Source organism: Heptranchias perlo, chromosome 9 (assembly GCF_035084215.1).
Source record: "Heptranchias perlo isolate sHepPer1 chromosome 9, sHepPer1.hap1, whole genome shotgun sequence".
NCBI lineage: Eukaryota > Metazoa > Chordata > Chondrichthyes > Hexanchiformes > Hexanchidae > Heptranchias > Heptranchias perlo.
In genome coordinates, this window is record NC_090333.1 from 53,094,147 (window position 1) to 53,117,371 (window position 23,225).

Genomic DNA, 23,225 nt, shown 5'->3' on the forward strand with positions numbered 1-23,225 from the left:
TTACTTTGGCAGCATCTTCTTCCTTGGTAAAGACAGATGCAAAGTACTCATTTAGTACCTCTTCCTCCATGCGTAGATCTTTTTTGGTCCCTAATCAGCTCCACCCCTCCTCCTACTACCCGTTTACTATTTATATGCCTATATAATACTTTTGGATTCCCTTTTATGTTACCAGCCAGTCTATTCTCATACTTTCTCTTTGCCCCTCTTATTTCCTTTTTCACTTCTCCTCTGTACTTTCTATTTTCAGCCTGGTTCTCACTTGTATTATCAACCTGACATCTGTCATATGGCCCCTTAGATAGAGAGTGACCTGGTTTTTGACTTTTTAAAACTCATTGCAGGCTTGGCCTTACTCCTCCCTCGGCCAACCTTGTCAGGGATTGGATCACCAGGTTGCCAGTCAAGCAGCATCTTTGGATCAGAAACCTCCTGTTTGGCTAGGCCTCCAGCCATTGTCAATGAGTGAAACGTCGTATGTGCGAACCTCTCTGGAATGTGCTAATGATCCTTATTGTCTTAAACTGATATGGTATATAAGAAACACATGTCTTTTAGCTACTTCATCTAATCCCCCAGCTAGTGGACTTAATCCACATGCTGAACAACTAGTATGTGGCTGAGAGTTAACTCCATCTGGCTTGAATTTAATTCATAGAAACATCGTTATATAAATTAACCCCAAAATCCCTTCCACGACAGATAGGTAAAATAAATCTTGAAATATGACAGTAGCCAACATTTTGTTTTGTACAATTTCCAAATTTCTGAACAGTTTTTCTCTCAGCAAATGTAAAACAATTAATTTCCCCCAGCAGTATCTGTTGGTAAATTTGGGTTCATTACTGGATGACTTTTGTACAATTATGTTATTCCAGAGAGTCTGGTTGTATAAAATAATTTCCTGGAGCCAAGTTTGGAGGTGGGATGTGCTGCATGTGAGCATCTTCTAATGTCTGGACATTATTATTGACTGCCATTGGTTGATATTGTTTCAGCAGGAGCCTTAATATTGTCTAGTTTGTGATGAACAATGTCAGTTTGACATGTGAAATTGCTCAGAAACAAATCAGTGTGTTCTTTCTATAAATATTGAATGCTGGTGAGAAGTGGATGTGATGTCAGTTTTCTGCTGTTGTAATGTATCCATTCATTCTTAGTTGTCACATAGTTTGAAATTGTGAACGTTTTGCTGAAATACTTATGAACTTCTACAATTTGAAAGATGTCTGAGGCCATTGGGAAGACCCAGTAGCCATTTCTAAAGCTCTGTCATATTTCAGTTTCAGTTTGGGAAACCTGCAGAGATACCAGCCATCTGGTTATGGGGTTTTAAACTCTACCATTCTACCTACTTGTGTTTCTTATTTGAAGGGAAAAATATGAAAATTCTCCACTGTTTTAATGTTGGCTATATCTACAGTTGTGTTGAATATTTTCTTACTTTGTGTTTACAATTTCTTTCTATACTCAAAAATCAGAATGGACAAGTAGCATAATTTTCTGAAGCATAGCCGTAAATAGCCCGTAAAAGTGGCTGGGCATGTCCAATCATGCCATGTTCTTTGTAAAAGGAGCCTTTAGTAGGAAGTTAAATAATAGTAGAGCAGGACACTTTGAATATACTTAACTATGTGAACTTAAAAGAAAAAAATTGGACAGGAAATTAGGGCCTCAAAAGGCAATCGACTTTGTAAGACTTTCTGCATCAAAGCATCTTAATGAAGAAATCTGGCAACTTCTTGGCATTGCAGACACTGGTAGTTTTGTTCTTAAACCTGGTTTAAATTCAGCAGTTGATTTATTTCAGCACCCTCTCTCAGCTATGGCATAGCTGCAGTAGATATGAAAATGTGCATGCATGTGTGTGTGAAAAAATGTGTAATGCAGATAGTTATTTTTCAAGGGAAGGTTGCAAGTTACTGAGAGTTTTGACCTGCTTACATGTGGCATGCAAGTTTTATCCCTTTGCTTTCCATAGTAATTGCTACATAGTCAATAGAACATTTGCAATTAGTTTGCAGCCATGATTCTTGAGCTTTGTAACCTTTTGCTTCTGAGAAAGAAAGTAAGGTTGAGTGTGTGAAAAATACATAAATCAGAATTTAATTCTGGGAAACCTAGCTATAGTTCTCATAATTCAATATTTTGACCCCTGACAGGCACCTTAAATTGCTGTTCCAGCAGTATGATTCAACGAAAAGGTTTCAAGTAATGTATCTCCAGATTCCTCATGGACAGGACACTCATCTCAAGCTGTTCATTTACAATGACTGCTTTATACTGATTCCATGCTGACATGTTTAATTTTTGGGAAGGTTCCTAAGATATTGAATAATAAATGTTTTGTGGGTCAATCCCAAAAGCATTGAGAGACTGCATGCACCTTAGTGATTGATCTCTGACCTTGTGTGGTTTTAAATGTTAACCAATTTTTGCAGGGTGATGCTACAGTGATTTCCCCCATACGGTTGGCCAGACTAACAGATGAATGCTAAAGATGGAGAATCACAGGCGTACTATATTGCAGTTCCTCATGTTCGAAGAATGGAAATCATAATGTATTTTTAAAGGAGACAGGAAAAAGTTAATATTTGACAAGATATTAAAAGTATATTTTATGATGGGTGTAAGTGTTTTCTTTTGATAAAATCTCCTTAGTTGGAGACGTTGTCGTACATTAAATCCTTTCCCTGATCAGTTCGCCAAGGACTACAGAATGCAGCTTGTTAACAAATTCTAAACCAATAAGAAATCTGCAGCAGAAATGAGGTTGAGGTATGTTTTGTTTAAGACGATTTGCTGTGCAAATATTTTCACTAGGTTTGTTCAAGTACATTTCTGCAGGTAACAGGCGGGATGGTTAAAGGTTGATTATTTTTTTTTGTCAATCATTTGAAAAGGCGCAGACTAAGAAATGGTATGATGTATTTTAAGATAAATGTGTTTCCTCGTAGTGGGGTTTATTCCGCCAACCTTTTTGTAACGAATTGATCCTTGCTGGATTGGAAAAATACATTCCTTTTAAAATACATTCTTTTTAAAGTATTTTATCCAAGGTATATATTTTGAGAATTTTAGTGACAAAATACAGTTTTGGTTTTGGTAAAAATCTTATTTTTGGAATGAAGGTAGTAAGAAAGAAAGAGCTTGCATTTATATAGTGTCTTTCATGAACTCAGGATCCAAAGCGTTTTACAGCCAATTAAATATTCTTTGAAGTGAAGTCACTGTTTTAATGTAGGAACTGGTTTCGATTGCCAAAGGGGCCGGAGAGGAATTTCCCAGATTTTTTCCCCCCCAAATTGGCCTGGGTTTTTATCTGGTTTTTCGCCTCTCCCTGGCGATCACATGGTTTTTGGGTGGGGTGGGGAGTGTATATATTGTGATACACAAGGTATCTCAATTGTGTGGGACAGGCTGGATGGACTAGGGGGTCTTTTCCTGTTCGTATGTTCGCAACACAACAAGTCAATTTGTACACCGCAAGCTCCCACAAACTGCAGTGAAATAAATGACCAAATAATCTGTTTGTCATGTTGATTGACGATAAATGTTGGCCAGGACACTAGGAGAACTCCCCTGCTCTTCTTTGAATACTGCATCAAAAAAGTATCTGCTTACGTAGAATGTGCAGCACAGAAACAGGCCAGTCAGCCCAAAAGGTCCATGCTGATGTTTGTTCTCCACCGAACCTCCTCCCTCCCTGCTTCATCTAACCCCATCAACCTATCCTTCTATTCCTTTCTCCTTCATGTGTTTATCTAGTGTCCCCTTATGCATTTATGCTAATCACCTCAACTACTCCTTGTGGTAGCGAGTTCCACATTTTAACCAGTCTCTAGATAATGAAGTTTCCCCTGAATTCCCTATTGGATTTATTAGTGACTATCTTATATTTATGACCCCTAGTTCTGGTCTCCTCCGCAATTGGAAACATCTTCTCTACACCTACCGTATCAAACCCTTTCATAATCTTAAAGACCTCTATCAGGTCACCCGTCAGTCTTGTCTTTTCCAGAGAAAAGAACCCCAGCCTGTTCAATCTTTCCTGATAGGTGTAAGCTCTCAGTTCTGGTCTCAACCTAGTAAATCTTTTTTTTGCACCTTCTCCAATGTCTCTATATCCTTTTTATTGTATGGAGACCAGAACTGTTCACAGTACTCTAAGTGTGGTCTAACCAAGGTTCTATACAAGTTTAACATAACTTCTCTGCTTTTCAATTCTATCCCTCTGGGAATGAACCCCAGTGCTTTTGTTTGCTTTTTTTTTATGGCCTTATTTACCTGCATGGCTACTTTTAGTGATTTAGTGTTTCTGTACCCCAGATCCCTCTGCTCCTTAACCCCATTTAGACTGTTATTTTCCAAGGAGTACGTGGCCTCCTTATTCTTCCCACCAAAATGTAACACCTCCCACTTATCTATATTGAATTTTCCAAGGAGTACGTGGCCTCCTTATTCTTCCCACCAAAATGTAACACCTCCCACTTATCTATATTGAAAATCATTTGCCAATTACATGCCCATTCTGCAAGTTTATTAATGTCTTCCTGTATTTTGTCATAGTCCTCCTCAGTATTAATATGAAAGGTAAGGTGCTATTAATTTAATATATAAATGAGGTTCAAAATTGCACAGAATGATATAATCCACATGTTTTGACATTCATTTAGGTAAACCAAGCTATCATAGCACCTCTGATTCACAAACTGGAATGGCCAGGTCTGAGTATCTATTTCAAGTATGTTGTAAAATTCCCATGATTTTAACGAACTTGAAACTGATTTTAGTCCTGCAATGTGATTCATTTATGCCTCAAGAGAACCTGCCGGTTTAGTGTATTTTGCTGAACACATGGTGCAAATAACTAATTTGACTATTATTAGGACTATTATTAGATAACAACGACAACTTGCATTAATATAGCGCCTTTAATGTAGTAAAACGTCCCAAGGCACTTCTCAGGAGTGTTATTAAACAAACTTTGACACCAAGCCACATAAGGAGAGGTGACCAAAAGCTAGGTCAAAGAGGTAGGTTTTAAAGGGGGAGTGCGAGGTGGAGAAATGGAGAGGTGTAGGGAGGTAATTTTAGGGATTAGGCAGCCGAAGGCATGGCCGCCAATGGTGGAGCGATTAAAATTGGACCAGCTCGAGGCAAGAATTGAAGTATCGCAGAGATCGCGGAGGGTTGTTGTGCTGGAGGAGGTTACAGACTTAGTGAGGGGCGAGGCCATGGAGGGATTTGAAAACAAAGATGAGAATTTTAAAATCGAGGGATTGCCGGGTTGGGAGCCAATGTAGCTTACTGAGCACAGGGGTGATGCAAGAACGGGACTTGGTGCCAGTTAGAATATGGGCAGCAGAGTTTTGGATGAGCTCAAGTTTATTGAAGGTGGAAGATGGGATGCCGGCCAGGAGATCATTGGAATAGTCCAGTCTACAGGTAATAAAGCATTGGATGAGGGTTTTAGCAGCAGATGAGCTGAGGCAGGGGCAGAGATGGGCGATGTTACGGAGGTGGAAGTAGACGGTCTTTGTGATGGAGCGAATATATGGTGGAAGCTCATCTTGATCAAATAGGACACTAAGTCTGGTTCAGCCTCACAATGGCCAGGGAGAGGGATGGAGTCATTGGCTAGGGAATGGAGTTTGTGGCGGGGACCAAAGACAATGGCTTCGATCTTCCCAATAGTTAGTTGGGGGAAATTTTTGCTGTCAGACAAGCAGTGTTGACAAGTTAGAGACAGTGGAGGAACCAGGGGAGGTGATGGTGAGGTAGAGCTGCGTGCTGTCAGCGTACATGTGGAATCTGACATGTTTTCAGATGATGTTGCTGAGGGGCAGCATGCATTTGAGAAATAGGAGGGGGCCAAGGATAGATTCTTGGGACTCCAGAGGTAACTGTGCGAGAGTGGGAAGAGAAGCCATTGCAAGTGATTCTCTGGCTATGACTGGACAATTGTAAACAATTTTACAACACCAAGTTATAGTCCAACAAATTTATTTTAAATTCCACAAGCTTTCGGAGGCTTCCTCCTTCCTCAGGTGAACGCCTCCGAAAGCTTGTGGAATTTAAAATAAATTTGTTGGACTATAACTTGGTGTTGTAAAATTGTTTACAATTGTCAACCCCAGTCCATCACCGGTATCTCCTCATTATGACTGGATAGATAAGAATGGAACCAGGCGAGCTCAGTACCACCCAGCTGGACGATGGTGGAGAGGAGGATGGTGTGGTCAACCATGTCAAAGGCTGCAGTCAGGTCGAGAAGGATGAGGAGGGATAGTTTACCATGGTCACGGTCACATAGGATGTCATTTGTGACTTTGATAAAGACCATTTCAGTACCTTGGCAGGGGCGAAAACCTAAACGAGTGAGTGTAGGCTGACAGCAGATTCACATAATGGCAATCACATAAATGGATACAAATTTGTCACAGAAAAACTTTGATTTAACAAATGAGGGGTGATTCTGTGCCACGTGCTTCCAGTAGCGCAGCTACAATGTAAGGAGCATTAATAGGACAATTAGGGATACAGCGTTGTAGCCCTGATACTCTGACCCACACTCCCTGTCAGCATGTGTCCCCCACTTGAAGCACGGATTTATGGAATCACCTCTATAGTAAATTCGCTACAATATTATTAAATATTCCTGGTAGAGCTCTGCTATTTTCTTTCTGATTTGAGTCTGGTAGTTCTCCCATTGGACTGGCCAGCATTTCTTCCTCAACCATTCGCTACCAAAAAAAATGAACTGGTCATTTATCATCAAGGAGATCTTATTATTTGCGAAGTGCCTGCCACATTTGCCTAGATAATAATCCTAATATTCAAAGTAATTAATTGTATCTGAAGTTGAGATGTTTTTGAAATGTGTATTAAGGTGCTAAACAAATAGAAGTCTTTTTTCAAGTTAACATGAACCAGCTGGTACATAATGTTCTCACCTGGTTTTTTAAAATAACTTTAAGCTACAGAAGATCTTGCAATCTATGGGTTCAAGAGGATGCACAATTAGAAATTTTAGACGTGCAGTTTAGTCCACAAGTGAGAAAAATTTCATGATTGCTAAACAACGAAATCATAACTGGGTATTACAGTTGGGTTAAAGGAGGATGTGTCCTCGGTGACTCAAAACATAATTTATGTTTCACAAGTGAAGCTGGTTGGATAACTTTAGAGTGCCATGTCAACAAGTGCTCCATTTCATAAACACTATTAATTGTAAATGATCTTTTCTACTCTCCCTCTGTAAAATACACTAGTGTAGTGGGAATGTAAGAACCTCTTCCCATGTGTCTACAATGTGCAATCTGTTATAATGCAATCTTAAGACTCAGCAAGAGTAACTTATTTTATACATCAGGTGTTGAAAAATAAACAACTTTATACAACCCCCACACATGCATGTAATTTTGATATAAATACTTTATATTTACCTTCAATGTATTTAAAGAATAAATTCTTAGTTAAGAAAATTTCTCACTTTTTTTTAATATTGTAATTGGATATTCTCCTCATGCTGCTCACCTGGTGAAGAGGACATACATGAACGGAGGCTGCTACCAATGAATGCCAATATAGCCATTCGTTCGAGGTGCCCGCAACTGGCCCAAGATGATGGGCTCTAATTTTTGTTTCCCAAGGGGAAATATTTTTTTTCCCCAGCATCAACATCCTTCACATCTTGATAAGCATCGTGGGAAATAGAATGCTTCCCATTTCAGACATTCAGTTTCAGCATCCAGTAGTCCCAGGTCAGGAATAGCACAGCCAAAAACAGAGTCCAGTTCTCTGTTTCTTGCCTTAACAATGTGCCTCTGCTCCAACTTCAAAAGAGCACCCCTCACTGCACCAATCTGGGATTGTGTCCTCATTTCTCACTAACCATCCTTCAGCTTGTCTGTGTGATTATTTGACATTCAGTGCTGAATTAGTGGCAGCTTTGTGGCGTAGGTCCATGCCCATTAGAAACTGGATTTAAACAGAGACTTCCATCCCATCTGTCTGGGCTGGGTTTAAATCAACTTGTATGTATTGTTTTCACATAGTTTTTATCACTTTATGCCACAGAAGACCTGGAGGTGAAAGGCCAGTCTTGCCAATGCGCTAGCCTGCCAGGGATAGAGATTTAGCTGCTTTTATTTAAGTATGTTTGAGGCTGCATGTCAGAAATGTAGCGGTTTTGTTTTGCACCAATGCTAATGTTGTGTAAATCCAGAGTCAGGTCCCAGCCATAGTTTCACAGTGATGCTACAGTTGTAGTGTAAACGCAGCCTAAGTTGCATGAGTTTGGGAATTGGGTGTGGCATTGCATTAATATGCTGTCCTGTACATCTTTGAGACCTTTAGATCTTATCTCTCTGCAGGCTGTTAGACTCTTAAGTAAAATGAATTTGAGGCAATCTCAACCCATTGCACAGTTAATGTCAAATTTCTGGCTGTAAGTGAAAAATTTGACAGTTGTGGAGTTAGTGATACTTTTCTGAAGTTGGGGCTAAGGCATGTGATTGAGGCTGTGCACAGAGAGAGCTTTATTTTGCACCTGGTCTGCTCTCTACCTGACTGGTGTTCTTACTGTTGACACAGGGTAGCCAGACTGTGACAAAAAAGGTTATTTTATTACAATGCTGACCTGCTGCATCTTAATGTGCACAGGTGTTAGTCTTGGCTCAGTGGTAGCACTCTTGTCTCTGAGTCGGAGGTCATGGGTTCAAACTGCACTCCAGGGACTTGACCGCATAATCTAGGCTGACAGTTAAATTCAGTAATGAAGGCGTGCTGCACCTTCATAGATGCCATCTTTTGGAGAAGACATTAAACCAAGGTCACGTTTGCCTGCTCAAGGTGGATGTAAACGATCCCATGGTGCTATTCAAAGAAGAGTATGGGAGTTCTCTTGGTGTCCTGGCCAATATTTATCCATCAACCAACACCACTAAAACAATATATCTGATCATTGATCTCATTGCTGTTTGTGGGACTTTGCTGTGCTTAAATTGACTGCTGCATTTCCTGCATAACCACACTGACTACACTTCAGAGGTACTTCCTTGGCTGTGGAGTGCTTTGGGACATCCTGAGGATGTGACAGGTGCTATATAAACGATAGTTTTTGTTCTTTCTTACAAAAGATGCACTAGTTCCTGTGGGACTGCAGAAGTTCTTCAATCAGTGAAGACTAGAAAGAAGGAGTGCAATTATAGTTCAAGAAGTTAATGTTTAAAGGATCTGCTGTTAATTGCCTTATGTTCCTGCCTTTAGAAATTACAGTTGAAGGACATTATTAAATTAACATCACAGTGTTAGTCAGAACACTACAGATTGAAAACATAATTTCCAAATTGTCAGGTAAAGATAGTGGGGTACAAAACAAAAGTCTAACTCATAAGATTCCTCTTTAAAATGGTTCGACAAAAAATTTTTTCTAACATCCTTTTGATATGCCTATTCAATGTTTTTATTTTAAAACCCCAAGTGTGTATGGCTGAAAAGGTTCACATTCTGATCATTCCTCACACTGCTGGACTCCTTTTTAAAAAAAACAGTAAACTTCTCCCTTCTACCCTTTACATCAAAAACAAAAGGATATAAATCTTCAAGTTTAATTTTTAAAGAGGTCCTGATGGTGAGACTTTAACCAGAAAAAACAGCAGCAGCTTACAATTAAATATTTTTTAATATACATGGGGAAGTTGGAATATTCAAGTTTAATAAAAGACATTCTTAATTGATGATTATGCAGTCATCCTCACTTGATAGAATCATAGAATGGTTACAGCACGGAAAGAGGCCCTTCGACCCGTCGAGTCCGTGCCGACGCTCTGCAAGATCAATCTAGCTAGTCCCACTCCCCCACCCTATCCCCATAGCCCTGAAATTTTTTCTGTTCAAGTACTTATCCAGTTCCTTTTTGAAAGCCACGATTGAATCTGCCTCCACCACCCCCTCAGGCAGTGCATTCCAGATCACAACCACTCGCTGTGTAAAAAAGTTTTTTCTCATGTTACCTTTGGTTCTTTTGCAATCATCTTAAATCTGTGTTCTCTGGTTCTTGACCCCTCTGTCAATGGGAACAGTTTCTCTCTATCTATCCTGTCCAGACCCTTCATGATTTTGAATACCTCTATCAAATCTCCTCTCAACCTTCTCTGCTCTAAGGTGAACAACCCCAGCTTCTCTAGTCTATGCACGTAACTGAATTCCTTATCCCTGGAATTATTCTAGTAACTCTCTTCTGCACCCTCTAAGGCCTTCACATCCTTCCTAAAGTGCGGTGCCCAGAACGGGACACAACACTCCAGTTGTGGCCGAGCCAATGTTTTATAAAGGTTCATCATAACCTCTTTGCTTTTGTACTCTATGCCTCTATTTATAAAGCCCAGGATCCCGTATGCTTTCTTAACTGCTTTCTCAACCTGCCCTGCCACCTTCAACGATTTGTGCACATGTACCCCCAGATTTCTCTGTTCCTGCACCCCTTTTAGAATTGTATCCTTTAGTTTATATTGCCTCTCCTCATTCTTCCTACCCAAATGCATCACTTCACGTTTTTCTGCGTTGAATTTCATCTGCCACGTGTCCGCCCATTCCATCAGCCTGTCTGTGTCCTCGTGGAGTCTATTACTATCCTCCTTGCTGTTCACTACTCTTCCAAGTTTTGTGTCATCTGCAAATTTTGAAATTGTGTCCTGTACACCCAAGTCCAAGTCATTAATATATATCAAAAAAAGCAGTGGTTCTAGTACCAACCCCTGGAGAACCCCAAGGTATACCTCCCTCCAGTCTGATAAACAACTGTTCACCACTACTCTCTGTTTCCTATTATTTAGCCAATTTCATATCCATGCTGCCACTGCCCCCTTTATTTCATGGGCTTCAACTTTGATGATAAGCCTATTATGCGGCACTTGATCAAACGCCTTTTGGAAATCCGTATACATTACATCAACCACATTGCCCTCATCGACCCTCTCTGTTACCTCATCAAAAACTCAATCAAATTGATTAAACACTATTTGCCTTTAACAAACCCTGCTGGCATTCCTTTATTAATGCACACTTGTCCTAGTGACAATTTTGTTCTGGATTAGCGTTTCTGAAAGTTTCCCCACTACTGAGGTTAAACTGACTGACCTGTAGTTGCTGGGTTTATCCTTGCGCCCTTTTTTGAACAAGGGTGTAACATTTGCAATTCTCCAGTTCTCTGGCACCAGCCCCGTACCTGAGAAGGATTGGAAGATTATGGTCAGTACCTCCGCAATTTCCAGCCTTGCTTCCCTCAGCAACCTAGGATGCATCCCATCCGGACCGGGTGACTTACCTACTTAAAGTACAGCTAGTCTTTCCAGTACCTCCTTTTATGAATTTTTAGCCCATCCAGTATCTCAACTACCTCTTTACTTACTGTGACTTTGGCAGTACCTTCTTCCTTGGTAAAGATAGATGCAAAGTACTCATTTAGTACCTCAGCCATGCCCTCTGCCTCCATGCGTCGATCTCCTTTTTGGTCCCTAACCGGTCCCACCCCTCCTCTTACCACCCATATACTGTTTACATGCTTGTATAAGACTTTTGGATTCCCTTTTATGTTAGCCGCAACTTGTGCAATAAACTGGCTGTATTAATGTTCCCATTGTCCATCTCATATGTTGCCCATATAAGTATTTAGATGATGAAGTTACTATTGTATGTATTTTGCGAGTCAAAATTGCCTTTCTAATCAGGAGAAGCTACATGCATGAGAATACATTCTATAATAGTGTGTGTATTATTCATAGCCTTGGTGTCATCCTTGGATCAGTGGTAAAATATCTCACCTCCGAGTAAGGTGGTCATAGATTCAAGCCCCACTCCTGAGACGAGGCTGTGAAGTGTTTTGAGACATCCTGAGGATGTAAAAGGTGCTATATAAGTGCACGTTCTTCCTTTATCGAATATTTAGTAACCCAACAGCAAGCTGTCAGCAAGATCCTCGATAAAGGAGGGTTATTGTTATTTGTCATCTATACACTGCAAAGTTAATCTAATTGCTATATTTTGTAGTGATTAACTGCAAGTTATTGGTTGTGATGCAATCGCTATGACTTTTTTTTAACTTCATTGTTAATGGCATCAGACGATAGTGACACTGGGAACCAATGTCAGTGCATAGACAACAATTCGGAATAAAACCCGCCCATGTAGTTTGGTGATTTCAAGACTATAATTTCATTTCAAGGTTATCAGTTGCTTTACTTTTGTTCTTCTGGTTTATAATTTATGAATCCCTTGTTTAGTTTATTGTCATTTAATCACCTTCCAGGTGTTGTTTTATATTTACTGATATGCTGTTAGTATGAAAATTTCCCTATGACCATGAGATTAAGTTTTGAATGTTGTCTGAGACATCTTGTTTTAAAATCATGGCTGCAGATCACTATTTTGGCACGTTGATGAGTTTTTTGTCTAGCTGTTGATGCTGGTATTTTTTTCATATTACGGATCTGTATGATTTTTTTTGTATCCTTAAATAATATTTCTTTCTCTTTAGAAAAGTGAAAGGGGGTAACATAGATGTCCATCCAACAGAGAAGGCTTTGGTTGTTCACTATGAAGTGGAAGCTACAATTTTGGGCGAGATGGGCGATGCCATGCTGGGAGAACGAAAGGAGTGTCAGAAGATGTGAGTATTGGTCAACAAGTTAATCTATTTATCCTAATGTCTTTTTTTATGATTATTTGAAAGAATGGGTGTTATCTATCTACTGTACTGTACATGATTTATAAAATTACATTTTAAAACAACTACAACAACTTGTATTTATGTAGCACCTTTAATGGAGAAATGGCTAAGTGCAAATTATCAAGAGTGTAACAAAACAGAATTGCAATAAAAACTGAATAACAGGAGGAACACTAAAGAATAGTTCCCTCCTGGAAAATGGGGCACTCTCCCTGTATTGTAAACAGGTGCAGGCTGCATAACACCTATGATCTTTAGGAGGTCTTTCCAGATTAGTAAGGAGGTTGTTCTGGGTAACTGTTCTTTTTGCCTCTTGAAAGAAGAGATTGGCTGTTAACAATCTCCTCTACTCCATCAGCTGATTCTCCCTTTGTTTTTTGTCTCTTGCCAGACTTTAATTTTTATGTTTCACATTGTTCATTCTCCACACAGATGAGGTCTTTTCCTATCCTTCCATCTTATAAGGATGTGTATGATAAGATATGGTTATTAATGAATACATAGTAGGACTAAAAATTGTAGGATAAATAGTATAGACAGAACAGATACTCCTTGGAACACCATGGTTCCTGTGCTGGAAATGTAATTTCTGGAGAGTAGTTGGTAAGGGTTAAATAGTGGAAGCGAAGGAAAGATAAATAGTTTTGCTCAATTGGAGATTGGAGAAAAAGTAGAACTTTCCGTCAGGAGATTAAGGAAGTTGGGCAGAGTCCATTCTAGTGTAGATTATACGTATTCTGTTGAAGAAGCAAGCTTATTGGGCTGAATCATTCTATACTTTCTCATGTTCTTGATATTTTCTGTGAAGGAGGGTGTTCCTTTTTATATACACATATATTTGATCACAGTATAATAATGCAAGATCTGATTTGTTTTTGTTTATCATTACTTCTTAATCCTGCCCTGAGTGTTACAAATGTATAAATACAGAAAATGTGATTGTTTCTGTTGTGGTTAGCACCCAAAATAGAAACTGACCTGGAGGTCCAAGAGTTTCAGGAGAGTATATTTCAATTACAAGTAGGACATCTTTTTTACTTGTATCATGGGGTGCATTTGTCTGTTGTATGTTATCAAAATGGTATTTGTCTCCCATAGACTTTTTAACAAAAAATTTCATGATAAATGTTCAAGAAAAATGCTGTTGCTCTCAGCTGCCAAAACCTAATTTTGTTTGTATACATTTAGAAAATATTTATTTTTGGTGCTGGTAGACAGGCTTCCAGATATATTGCTTTATTTCTTTCTGCTGGCTTTAGTGGCTGCTCACATCAGTTTCTGTTGAATATTTGGTAAGTAGAAACAGTGAAGGAAGGAACTTGGCTGGTTCCATTAAGTTGTAATAGAGAATAAGCCTCTGGGCCAACAAATACAGAGTGTGCAGTCATTTCTTTATTAATGCTAATTAAGTGGAAGTGGTCTGACAAAGAGGACGCTGTCTTACCCCCACCATCAAATTTATTAGGTTTGAACAACAAAGGACTTCCTAAGGTGGAGAGAGCTTGGTGACCAGGGATGAATGACATTTTAATTTTAACAATGCATGTCTTATTACCTGAGTTAATTTTGAACATAATGGTAATTCTGATTTCTGTATTTTGAATCCATTCTCAGTTTCTGTTTCTTTTTAGAAAAACAAGTATTTTAGAATTTGTTAAAGGGGCTCTTTTAAAATAAGCTTGTCTGTTAAAATTGTGATAAAGTGCTGGTTTAGTAACCACTTGTACAAGTTCCAAGGCTGCCTGTCCATTGAATCTATCTTCCACAGTTAGCATTTTTTTTGTTCAGTGAAAGTGGCCTTATAACTACTGTAAACAATTTTACAACACCAAGTTATAGTCCAGCAATTTTATTTTGAATTCACAAGCTTTCGGAGGCTTCCTCCTTCCTCAGGTGAACGAAATGAAATCATGGTGTTGTAAAATTGTTTACAATTGTCAACCCCAGTCCATCACCGGCATCTCCACATCATGGCTTATAACTACTGTAATGCAATGGGTTTATAATTCATTTTAACAATGTGCCATAATAATGGCTTGTGTCTCCCTACAACTCTGGCTATATCAGTTCTTGTTCTTGCCTCCTTGGAAGTAATTATCTACACATTTTCATTTAAATTTTGCAGATATTTCGAAAGTGCCCTTTAACGCTTGATGCACCAATTCTATTGCCTGATGGCTGACAAGAGAGTCACATCAGAAATTCATGTGGTTACATCTATGATGAAATGATGTCAAACTTTACACTAATTGATTACTTGGCCAAAAGCATCCTGTGGATCTAGTTTTCAGATACTTCAAGGCAGTCTTTTCAAAATGGCTATAACCTCCAAAATGGATGGTGAGACTTGAGGCTGAGAAAGCTAAATGAGAAGATATTGGGATATCAAAGTAATACAATGAAAAATAAAGTTAAAATTAAAGTTGAATGGAAAAAAGGGGAGTCAGTATTTATATCGAAAGCGGTGTGTGTCTTGAGGGAGCCAATTGTTCCTTGGAAAGTGGCATAAGCAGTGATCAATCCATGAATAAGGATGGATTATCCAATTTCATGATGGAGGTTTGCAGCAAGATCAAAATATCTTAGTCCAGAAAGACCCCTATTATGATTCAGTTTCTAGGTCTCTAAAAGCTCTATTATTAGACATGGTTGGTCTTTGATAACCCTCTCATTATCTAATACCCCCCTTCCATTATGACATTCATGGCATATTACATCTTTTTGATATTCTAGATAGTAACAAGCTAGATAGAAAGGGAGTTATCTGAGGGGTTGTGATTAATGGTGATGGCCATTTGAAGTAATTTAAGTATTTTGATATAAAACGGAAAGCACAAGCGGGGAAAAAAAAGCATTTTGTTAGCCTCCAGCACCCTTGTTAGGAGTATCCTTGTCAGGAGCTGAGGCATGGGGCAGTTGATGGCTGTTCAGTTTTACTTGGTAACATGAACGAGCATGGCACTTTAGCTCATTCTTCAGGACGTTTTTCTCATTGTGTAATTTTTGCTTTGCTTTACAATCACACCAAAGTCACGTCAACCTATTTAAAGGGAAGCATCCAGTTTATGTTTCTTATAGAAAGGGGGAAACAAAGATAGCAAGACTCTGTGCAATCAGAAAGAGACAATGACGAAAGAAAGCGTGCATGAGAGAAAAACTGAGTGTGGGAGACATGAAAAGGTAGAATGGGAGACAAATAGAAAAAGACAAACTTTATTTTTGCCCATGGAAGATCAACACGTGAAATTTAGTGTTTCTTTTGTTAAGTAGGGTTAATGTTACAATAATTACTCTTGACACTTCAGTTTTATAACTTATAATATTAACAATCGGTATCATTGTGTGCATGCTGGAAAAAATGGCAAGCCCAGGGAGCCTAGAATCTCCTTGGACTTAACAATCTTGAGACTAAATACAGTGAGAATCATAGTCGACAGTTAATGGAGTTGATAGCATGTTTCAATAATCCCAAAGGCAGATAAATACATGACCAATTTTGCACTTGTGGTGGTCAGATGAATCATTAGTTATGGGGAGGTGGAGGAGGAAAGTAATGCCCTGTTATCTTCTATCACTTTTCAGCTAAGTTGCTTAGCACAGTGACGTAAAGATGGACACCTCCACTTGGTGTTCAGCTCCTCCAAAGCTGTGTCTGTATTCTATCCCTCACCAAGTCCAGCTAACCCTTCGCCCCTATCCTCACTGACCTACATAGGCTCCCCAATGTCTTAAATTTAAAATTCTCATCCTTGTGTTTAAATCTCTTCATGGCCTTGCCCCACTGTAACCTCTTCCACCCCTACAGCCCCCTCCATCCCCAAACACACTCTTCCTCTGACCTCTTGGGTATGTCCCCTCCCGTTGCCCCACAATAGGCAGCTGTGCCTGGGCCCCATTTTCTGGAATTCCCTCCCTAAACTCTTCCCCCTCGCCAACGCCTCTCTCTTCTTTAAGACGCTCCTTAAAACCATGTTTTTGACCAAACTTTTGGTCACCCCTCCTAATATCTCCTCCTTTTGGCTTGGAGTCCATTTTATGATTACACCTCCGTGAATAACATCTGGCAACAACAACAGCTTGCATTTATATAGCTCCTTTAATGTATTGCATGCCTTGTTACCTTTTTCACAGGAGCGTTATCAGACAACATTTGACACTGAGCCACGTGAGATATTAGGACAGGTGACCAAAAGCTTGGTCAAAGAGGTAGGTTTTAAGGAGCATCTTAAAGGAGGAGAGAGAAGCAGAGACATTTAGAGAGGCAATTCCAGAACTTGGGGCCTACACTTAGGGCTGAAGGCTTGGCTGCTAATGGTAGGGCGAAGGAAATCGTTGATGCACAAGAGGCCAGAATTGGAGGAATGCAGAGTTCTCAGATTGTAGGGCTGGAGGAGGTTACAGAGATAGGGAGGGGTGAGGTCATGGAGGGATGTGAACACAAGGATGAGAATTTTAAATTCAAGACTTTGCTGGACCGGGAGCCAATGTAGGTCTGCAAACACAGGGTGAGGGGTGAATAGGACTTGTTGCGAATTAGGATACGGGCAGCAGAGTTTTGGATGAGCTGAAGTTTACAGAGGGTGGAAGATGGGACGCCGGCCAGGAGAGCATTGGAATAGACGGGCGATATTACGGAGGTGAAAGTAAGCGGTCTTGGAGGTGGAGAGGATATGGGGTTGGAAGCTCAGCTCAGGGTCAAATAGGACGCCGAGGTTGCGAGCAGTCTGGTTCAGCCCCAAGACTGCGGGCAGGGAGAGGGATGGAGTTGGTGGCCAGGGAACTGAGTTTTTGCTGGGGCTGAAGACAATGGCTTCAGTCTTCCCAATGTTTAATTGGAGGAAATTTCTGCTTATCCAATACTGGATGTGACAAATCAGAGGTAGTGGAGGGCTTTGGGTTGTTTTTCTACATTAAAGGTGCTTTCTAAATGCAAGTTGTTGATGAAACACATTACTGGGGAAGGAGTGGAGATGGAAGAACTGCATTTTGATTTCTCCTGACATGACAGTATTTTCTGTTACTGGCTGTGGGAACAAGTGTGAGGACTGCACTGCCCTGCTTTCCTCCTTGAAGATTTTGCAGATGTCATCTTTTTTACCTGATGAAAAGTTCCCCACCCCACTTGTTTGAAAAAGTTAAAATGTGCTATATTGATGCTTTGTCCAAAGATCCCCCCAAGGTTCCTTTCGTAGCCCCCTCTTCCTCATTTTATGCTACCCCTTTACGACATCATCTAAAGCTATGAGGTCAGTTGCCATATGTGTGCCAACTTTACCTCTCTATTACCTCCCTCGGTCCCTCCACTGTCTTTGTGCTGTCAGACTGCGTGTCCAACATCCAGTTTTGGATGAACCATAACTTCCTCTGGCTGAATATTAGGAAAACCAAAGCTATCATCTTTGGCTCCCATCACTGTATCAGGCGTACTGTGCAACCTTGAGCTGAGCATTTGACCCGATATCTTCTCTGTCACAAAGATCGCCTATTTCCACCTCTAACATTGCCTGCCTCCATCCCTACCTCAGCCCATTTGCTACTGAAAGGCAAAGATTAGGCTCATTGTTACCAGAAGGATTGGAAAATGGGGATCAAGTCAACTGTGACATCATCTCCTCATACCCAACATTGGTACATGCTTGGGAACAGGCTCTGGAGCTGTTTCCCATAGTGGGAATTTTGCACAATGTGAGTGGAAGGTGTGGAAAATAATTTTAGTAAAATGCATATGTGAGGGAGAAATAATTAGGAGTACAAGAAGTATTTTTAGTGGTGCATTTTGCAATTTGAGTTCAAATGTTTTTCTTTCCCCTCCCAGTTCACTTGCTTAAATCATATTTATTGTTGTATAGTGAAGGCTCCAGTGTTCCATTAGCAAAAACAGTGTTCCCTTATCCTGCAGTGCCAGCAGCTGGATACAGTGATCAGTCATAGATTACTCCACAAAAGGCTTTGTCTGGGTGGAAAGAAAGAGTGTTGCATCAACTGCAAACCTCTTGGGGTGGGAAAAAATCATTCAAAAATTCTTGTCAAAATCTTCAGAGGCTTGGAAGGAAATGAACTTTCGACCATCCACAATGGCTTTTAAGTAAAAGCTAGCTCACTGCTGACAGATCAACACAGGGAATTCTTTTGCAGTTAGTTATTTGCAAATATGTGTTACTTATTTTGTTGAAACATTCTGTCTATGTTACAGTAATTAATCTTAATAATACAGGTCTAATGGGGCTAATCTAACACCATTAATCTCCCCATCATCTTTCAGCACCTAATCAAATAAATCAGGTAATATACACCCATAGCAATGACATCAAAACACTTCAGCAGGCCAATAGTGAAATCTCTTGCCCTTAACCTTTTTAATTTGCATAGTAGAAGCATTTTAATGCAAAAAGTAAAATGTGTAGCAAGTTTGTTTTCGTTTTTCAAAAAAAAGAATCAGTACTTTATAGCTCTAAGCACTCTTTGCGATTAGCTTTGGAATGCGGATGGTTAAAAGTTTACTGGAGTGCTTTTCCAGATAGAAAATATTACTATAAAATTGAAGGATCTGCATTAATGGGGGAACTCTCATAGCATAGTAGTCCATTCTGGATCACAGTTCAATGCTATGAATGTTTGATTATTGGATTGTCTGATCATAACTTATGAAACTTTTAATTTGCCCATTACAGTCAAAATCTAAAAATCCCATTATCAGGTCAGGGTGTCATTATCTAGTTTTCCTCAACCATGGATTATTTCACAACAGATGCATACCTTGTTTGTTCTGTAATGAACTTTAAATGGTACAGTTTAGATTTTTGCACCTGTCGTTATTTTCAACTGACTTTGTCTAAACGTGCTGGCAAAACAGTTCATTGCTTCAGGCAACACCTGAATTGGCTGTGTGTTTAGGTTTTTTTTCCCTTAAAACATCTTGCATATGTATTATTGTCAATATCTAAAATTTCCTTCAAAAGTGTGCTTTTTAAATCCCTCGCAATTTTCATCTGCACCTCTTTTTAAAGTGCAAGCTCAAGAGTAAGATATGGTTTCATAGGCACCATCAACCCTCTAGCACCTTAATCAATTGGGCAATCTTTATGGGTAAGCCTGGATGATAAATATAAGGGTGTCAATCCTAATTATAACTCTCCTAATTGAAATGAGAATAGCTAACTCATCAAAGATTTGGGATCGAATCGGGAATCTTCTTCATGTTCATGGCCGAGTAGGTAGTGCACGTATTAATTGAGCATTGACAAAAAAATGTTTTTTTGAAAAAAAACAATAGTGGCTGATCTGCAGCTCATTCAGTTGCAAGTTGTACCTATTACTGTGCTACAACATTGATGGCTATTGTGAGAACCATTCATGCAGTAAGCCAATTGAGTGACAGATTATAGACTGTTTTGAAATAATTTTAGTTCCAGTTGTGCAATTCATTCAGCTATGTGGGCTGGGAATATGCCCTTAGATTCCCTCAGCCACCACAACTGTCTTGGGTATAGCTTTAAAACAGTTTATTGAATAGATGCAGAGCTGGTTTAAAGTTCTAGCACAGCAGCTCATTTTATGAACACTGCATAAATTGAAATGTGTTTCAAAGTATGAGTCAGGTGACCTTGTGTGTGATCACTTGTGCTTCATCTTGGCACCTGGTATGCTGGAGAAAATATGCTGGGTATGGAACTGAAGAGTGTTCTTATCGTCGTCAGCTGTAAGGTTGCAATGTAAAAATGTTTTACAATAATAACGCCAGCAAGTCTCAAAGCTTCCTATTTGACCGTGAGCTGAGTTTCCGGCACTGTGTCCTCTGCATTACAAAGACTGCCTACTCCCACCTCTATAACATCACCTCCGCCCCTATCTCAGCCTATCTGCTGCTGAAACCCTCATTCATGCCTTTGGCATTTCCAGATTTGACTATTCCAATGCTCTTCTGGCCAGCCTTCCATCCTCCACCCTCCATAAATCTCAGCTCATCCAAAACTCTTCTGCCCATATCCTATCCTACACCAGTTCCCACTTATCCATCGCCTCTGTACTCGCTGAGCTACATTGGCACCTGGACCCTAACACTTCAAATTTAAAATTCTCATCCTTGTGTTTAAGTCCTTTAATGGTCTCATCCCTCCCTATCTTCGTAATCTCCAACCCGACACACCCCCTCAAAGTCTCCATTCCTCTGATTTTGGACTCTTGTGCATTTCCCTTTCCATTTGCCCCACCATTAACAGCTGTGCTTTCAGCAGCCTAGGCCCCACACTCTGGAACTCCCTATTGAGTGCTGGGTACAGGAGCCCAGTCTCACCTTAGCAGGTTACTAGGAGCTGGGCACAGGAGCCCATTCTGACCCCTCCCCAAGTATATCCACCTCCATATTTTCTTTAAGGCCCTCCTTAAAACCCACCTCTTTGACCAAGCTTTTGGTCACCCTTCCTAATATCTCCTTCTTTGGCTTGGCGTCCATTTGTCTGATTATGCCTCTGTGAAGTGTCTTGGGATGGTTTCCTATGTTATAGGTGCTATGTAAATGTAAGTTTTTATTGCTGGAAGTTGTCGTGGCCCTTAATTTAGAACTTCAGTCTTTGCTACGTTGGATTTTTAAGTTGATGTCCAGGTACCTCTGAATGGGGTGAAATTTGGTTCAACATAAGTTAATAATGAATATTGAAGTTACTCTGATTCTTTTGAATTATTGAAAGCTACTGTAACAAAAGGTATATGCATGGCTGGCAGCTCCTTTTGGATTTAGCTGACAGTCAAATCAATGAAGCACTGGTAACTGCTTTTTGGGGTAGTTCAATTCAGAAAGAGTGAGTGAGTTGGTCTGGAACTAAGAAGAGGTTAGTCAGTTAGCTTCTACAGCTGGCAAGATTATATGAAAAAAACAATTATGTGGGCACAAAAGTCAATTATAAAATTACAAATCAGCATAGATAAGGCAAGCTGCATGGCATTCGTTATTCCTGGTCAAGCACTTTTGTAGTCAAGCATCTAATGTAAATATACATTCGATATTGCTGTTATTCATTCACTTGTTCATCATCTAGTCAATAAATTAATTTGGCAATTAAAGCCTACAGTGAGATCTGTTCATGTTATTCTGCTGCTTTCAAAAATGAAACACATATGGACACATAGAATGGGCCGAGTAGCTAAAAGGTTTTTTTTGTTTTATCATAGACGTGTTCTAGAAAGCTCCCCTAAATATCAATCAGTGAAGATGCTCGTGAGGCATATGGGTGATAGTAGTCTCGAATCAGTAAGCTAAAACAGTGTAACAAATGTAGAAAAAACTCAAACACATGACAGCTATTCCCTTTGCGTTTCATGCATTTTTTGGAATGAAAGGCATAAAACTTAGTTGTAGTTCTTCACCAGTGTCGTACTGAAACTGACCTCGTGGCTGCCCAAAGTGACAACAACAAGGGTAGAGGTAGGATAAAATCTGAGTGTGAAAGTGCCTTCTAACTGTGTCCCTACGATAGCATGGGTGAGTTTGATAACTTTGTGTGTTAAGGATTGCTGGAGTGACACTGCATCTGAACTGCACTTGCATTGTTTATTCTTAATATTTCTTATTCACTCAATAAATAAAAGTCATGAATTTATCATTTACAGAGGGTATGTCAGTACAAGGTTTATATAAATGTTTTACAATCAAAACAGCTCAAAGCCCTTCACACAGTGAATTATTTTTGGAGTGCAGTAATTTATATAGGCCAGCAAGACAGCCGTTTTGCACCAGCAACATTCCAAAAAACGGCAAAGAAGCAGATTATATATTTTTTTGGTGCTGTTGATTGACGAAGGAATGTTGACCAAGATAGTAGGTGAACTCCTGCTCTCCTGTGAGTAGTGCCATGTGATCTTTTAATATTGCTCGAGCAGACATGCAGTATTTAACCTCTCCTCTGAAGGACATCTTTGGAAGTTCAGCAGTCCCTTAGTACTTAACTGGGGTGTCAGTTGAATCTATGTGCTCAAGTCCTAGTGTGGGCCTTGAACCCACTAACTTCTCACCCAAAGGCAAGAGCCCCACCACACACACAGCACAGTTCTGAATTATTTAATTACTGCCTTGCATGTAGGATAAAATTTGTATTTTTGCTGATTCATGATTCTCTTCTGAAAGTGATATTTGTATACAAAATGGTCCTAAAACTTCAATTCTTTGACCCTGCTAGGGGACTTTCAATATGTTGGGCAGTTGGAGAGAAATAAGAACCAGGCGCATATGTCATGTTTCTGGATTTCTTGACTTGGATACAAGTTATTTTAAAATGTGCTTTTAAGTTTTAAGATTACTTAAATGGGATTAAGATCATGGAACAGCAGAGCTGGCAAGTATATGTTAGGTTTTAGACAGGATCTCTGAATCCAGCATCCTGGAGACAATGAAAGATAATTGGATGTTCCATCGACCATTAACACTCATTGCTGCTGTGCCAGTACTATTCATTTGAACTCAGCTTGGATCATTGCCAAGTTAGGTTTTGGAGTGGGA

The 23,225-nt window shown here is 39.7% G+C and overlaps 1 protein-coding gene across 3 annotated transcripts in view; it reads left to right on the forward strand.

Annotated features, from left to right (window-relative positions):
• The window catches only part of kifap3a (kinesin-associated protein 3a), a 181,056-nt gene that overhangs the window by 10,157 nt on the left and 147,674 nt on the right, over nucleotides 1–23,225 (forward strand). For all 3 annotated transcript variants that reach the window (XM_067990449.1, XM_067990448.1, XM_067990447.1), the window contains exon 2: nucleotides 12,542–12,673. In XM_067990449.1, coding sequence (XP_067846550.1) covers nucleotides 12,542–12,673 — 132 coding nt within the window. The remainder of the gene's footprint in view (nucleotides 1–12,541; nucleotides 12,674–23,225) is intronic.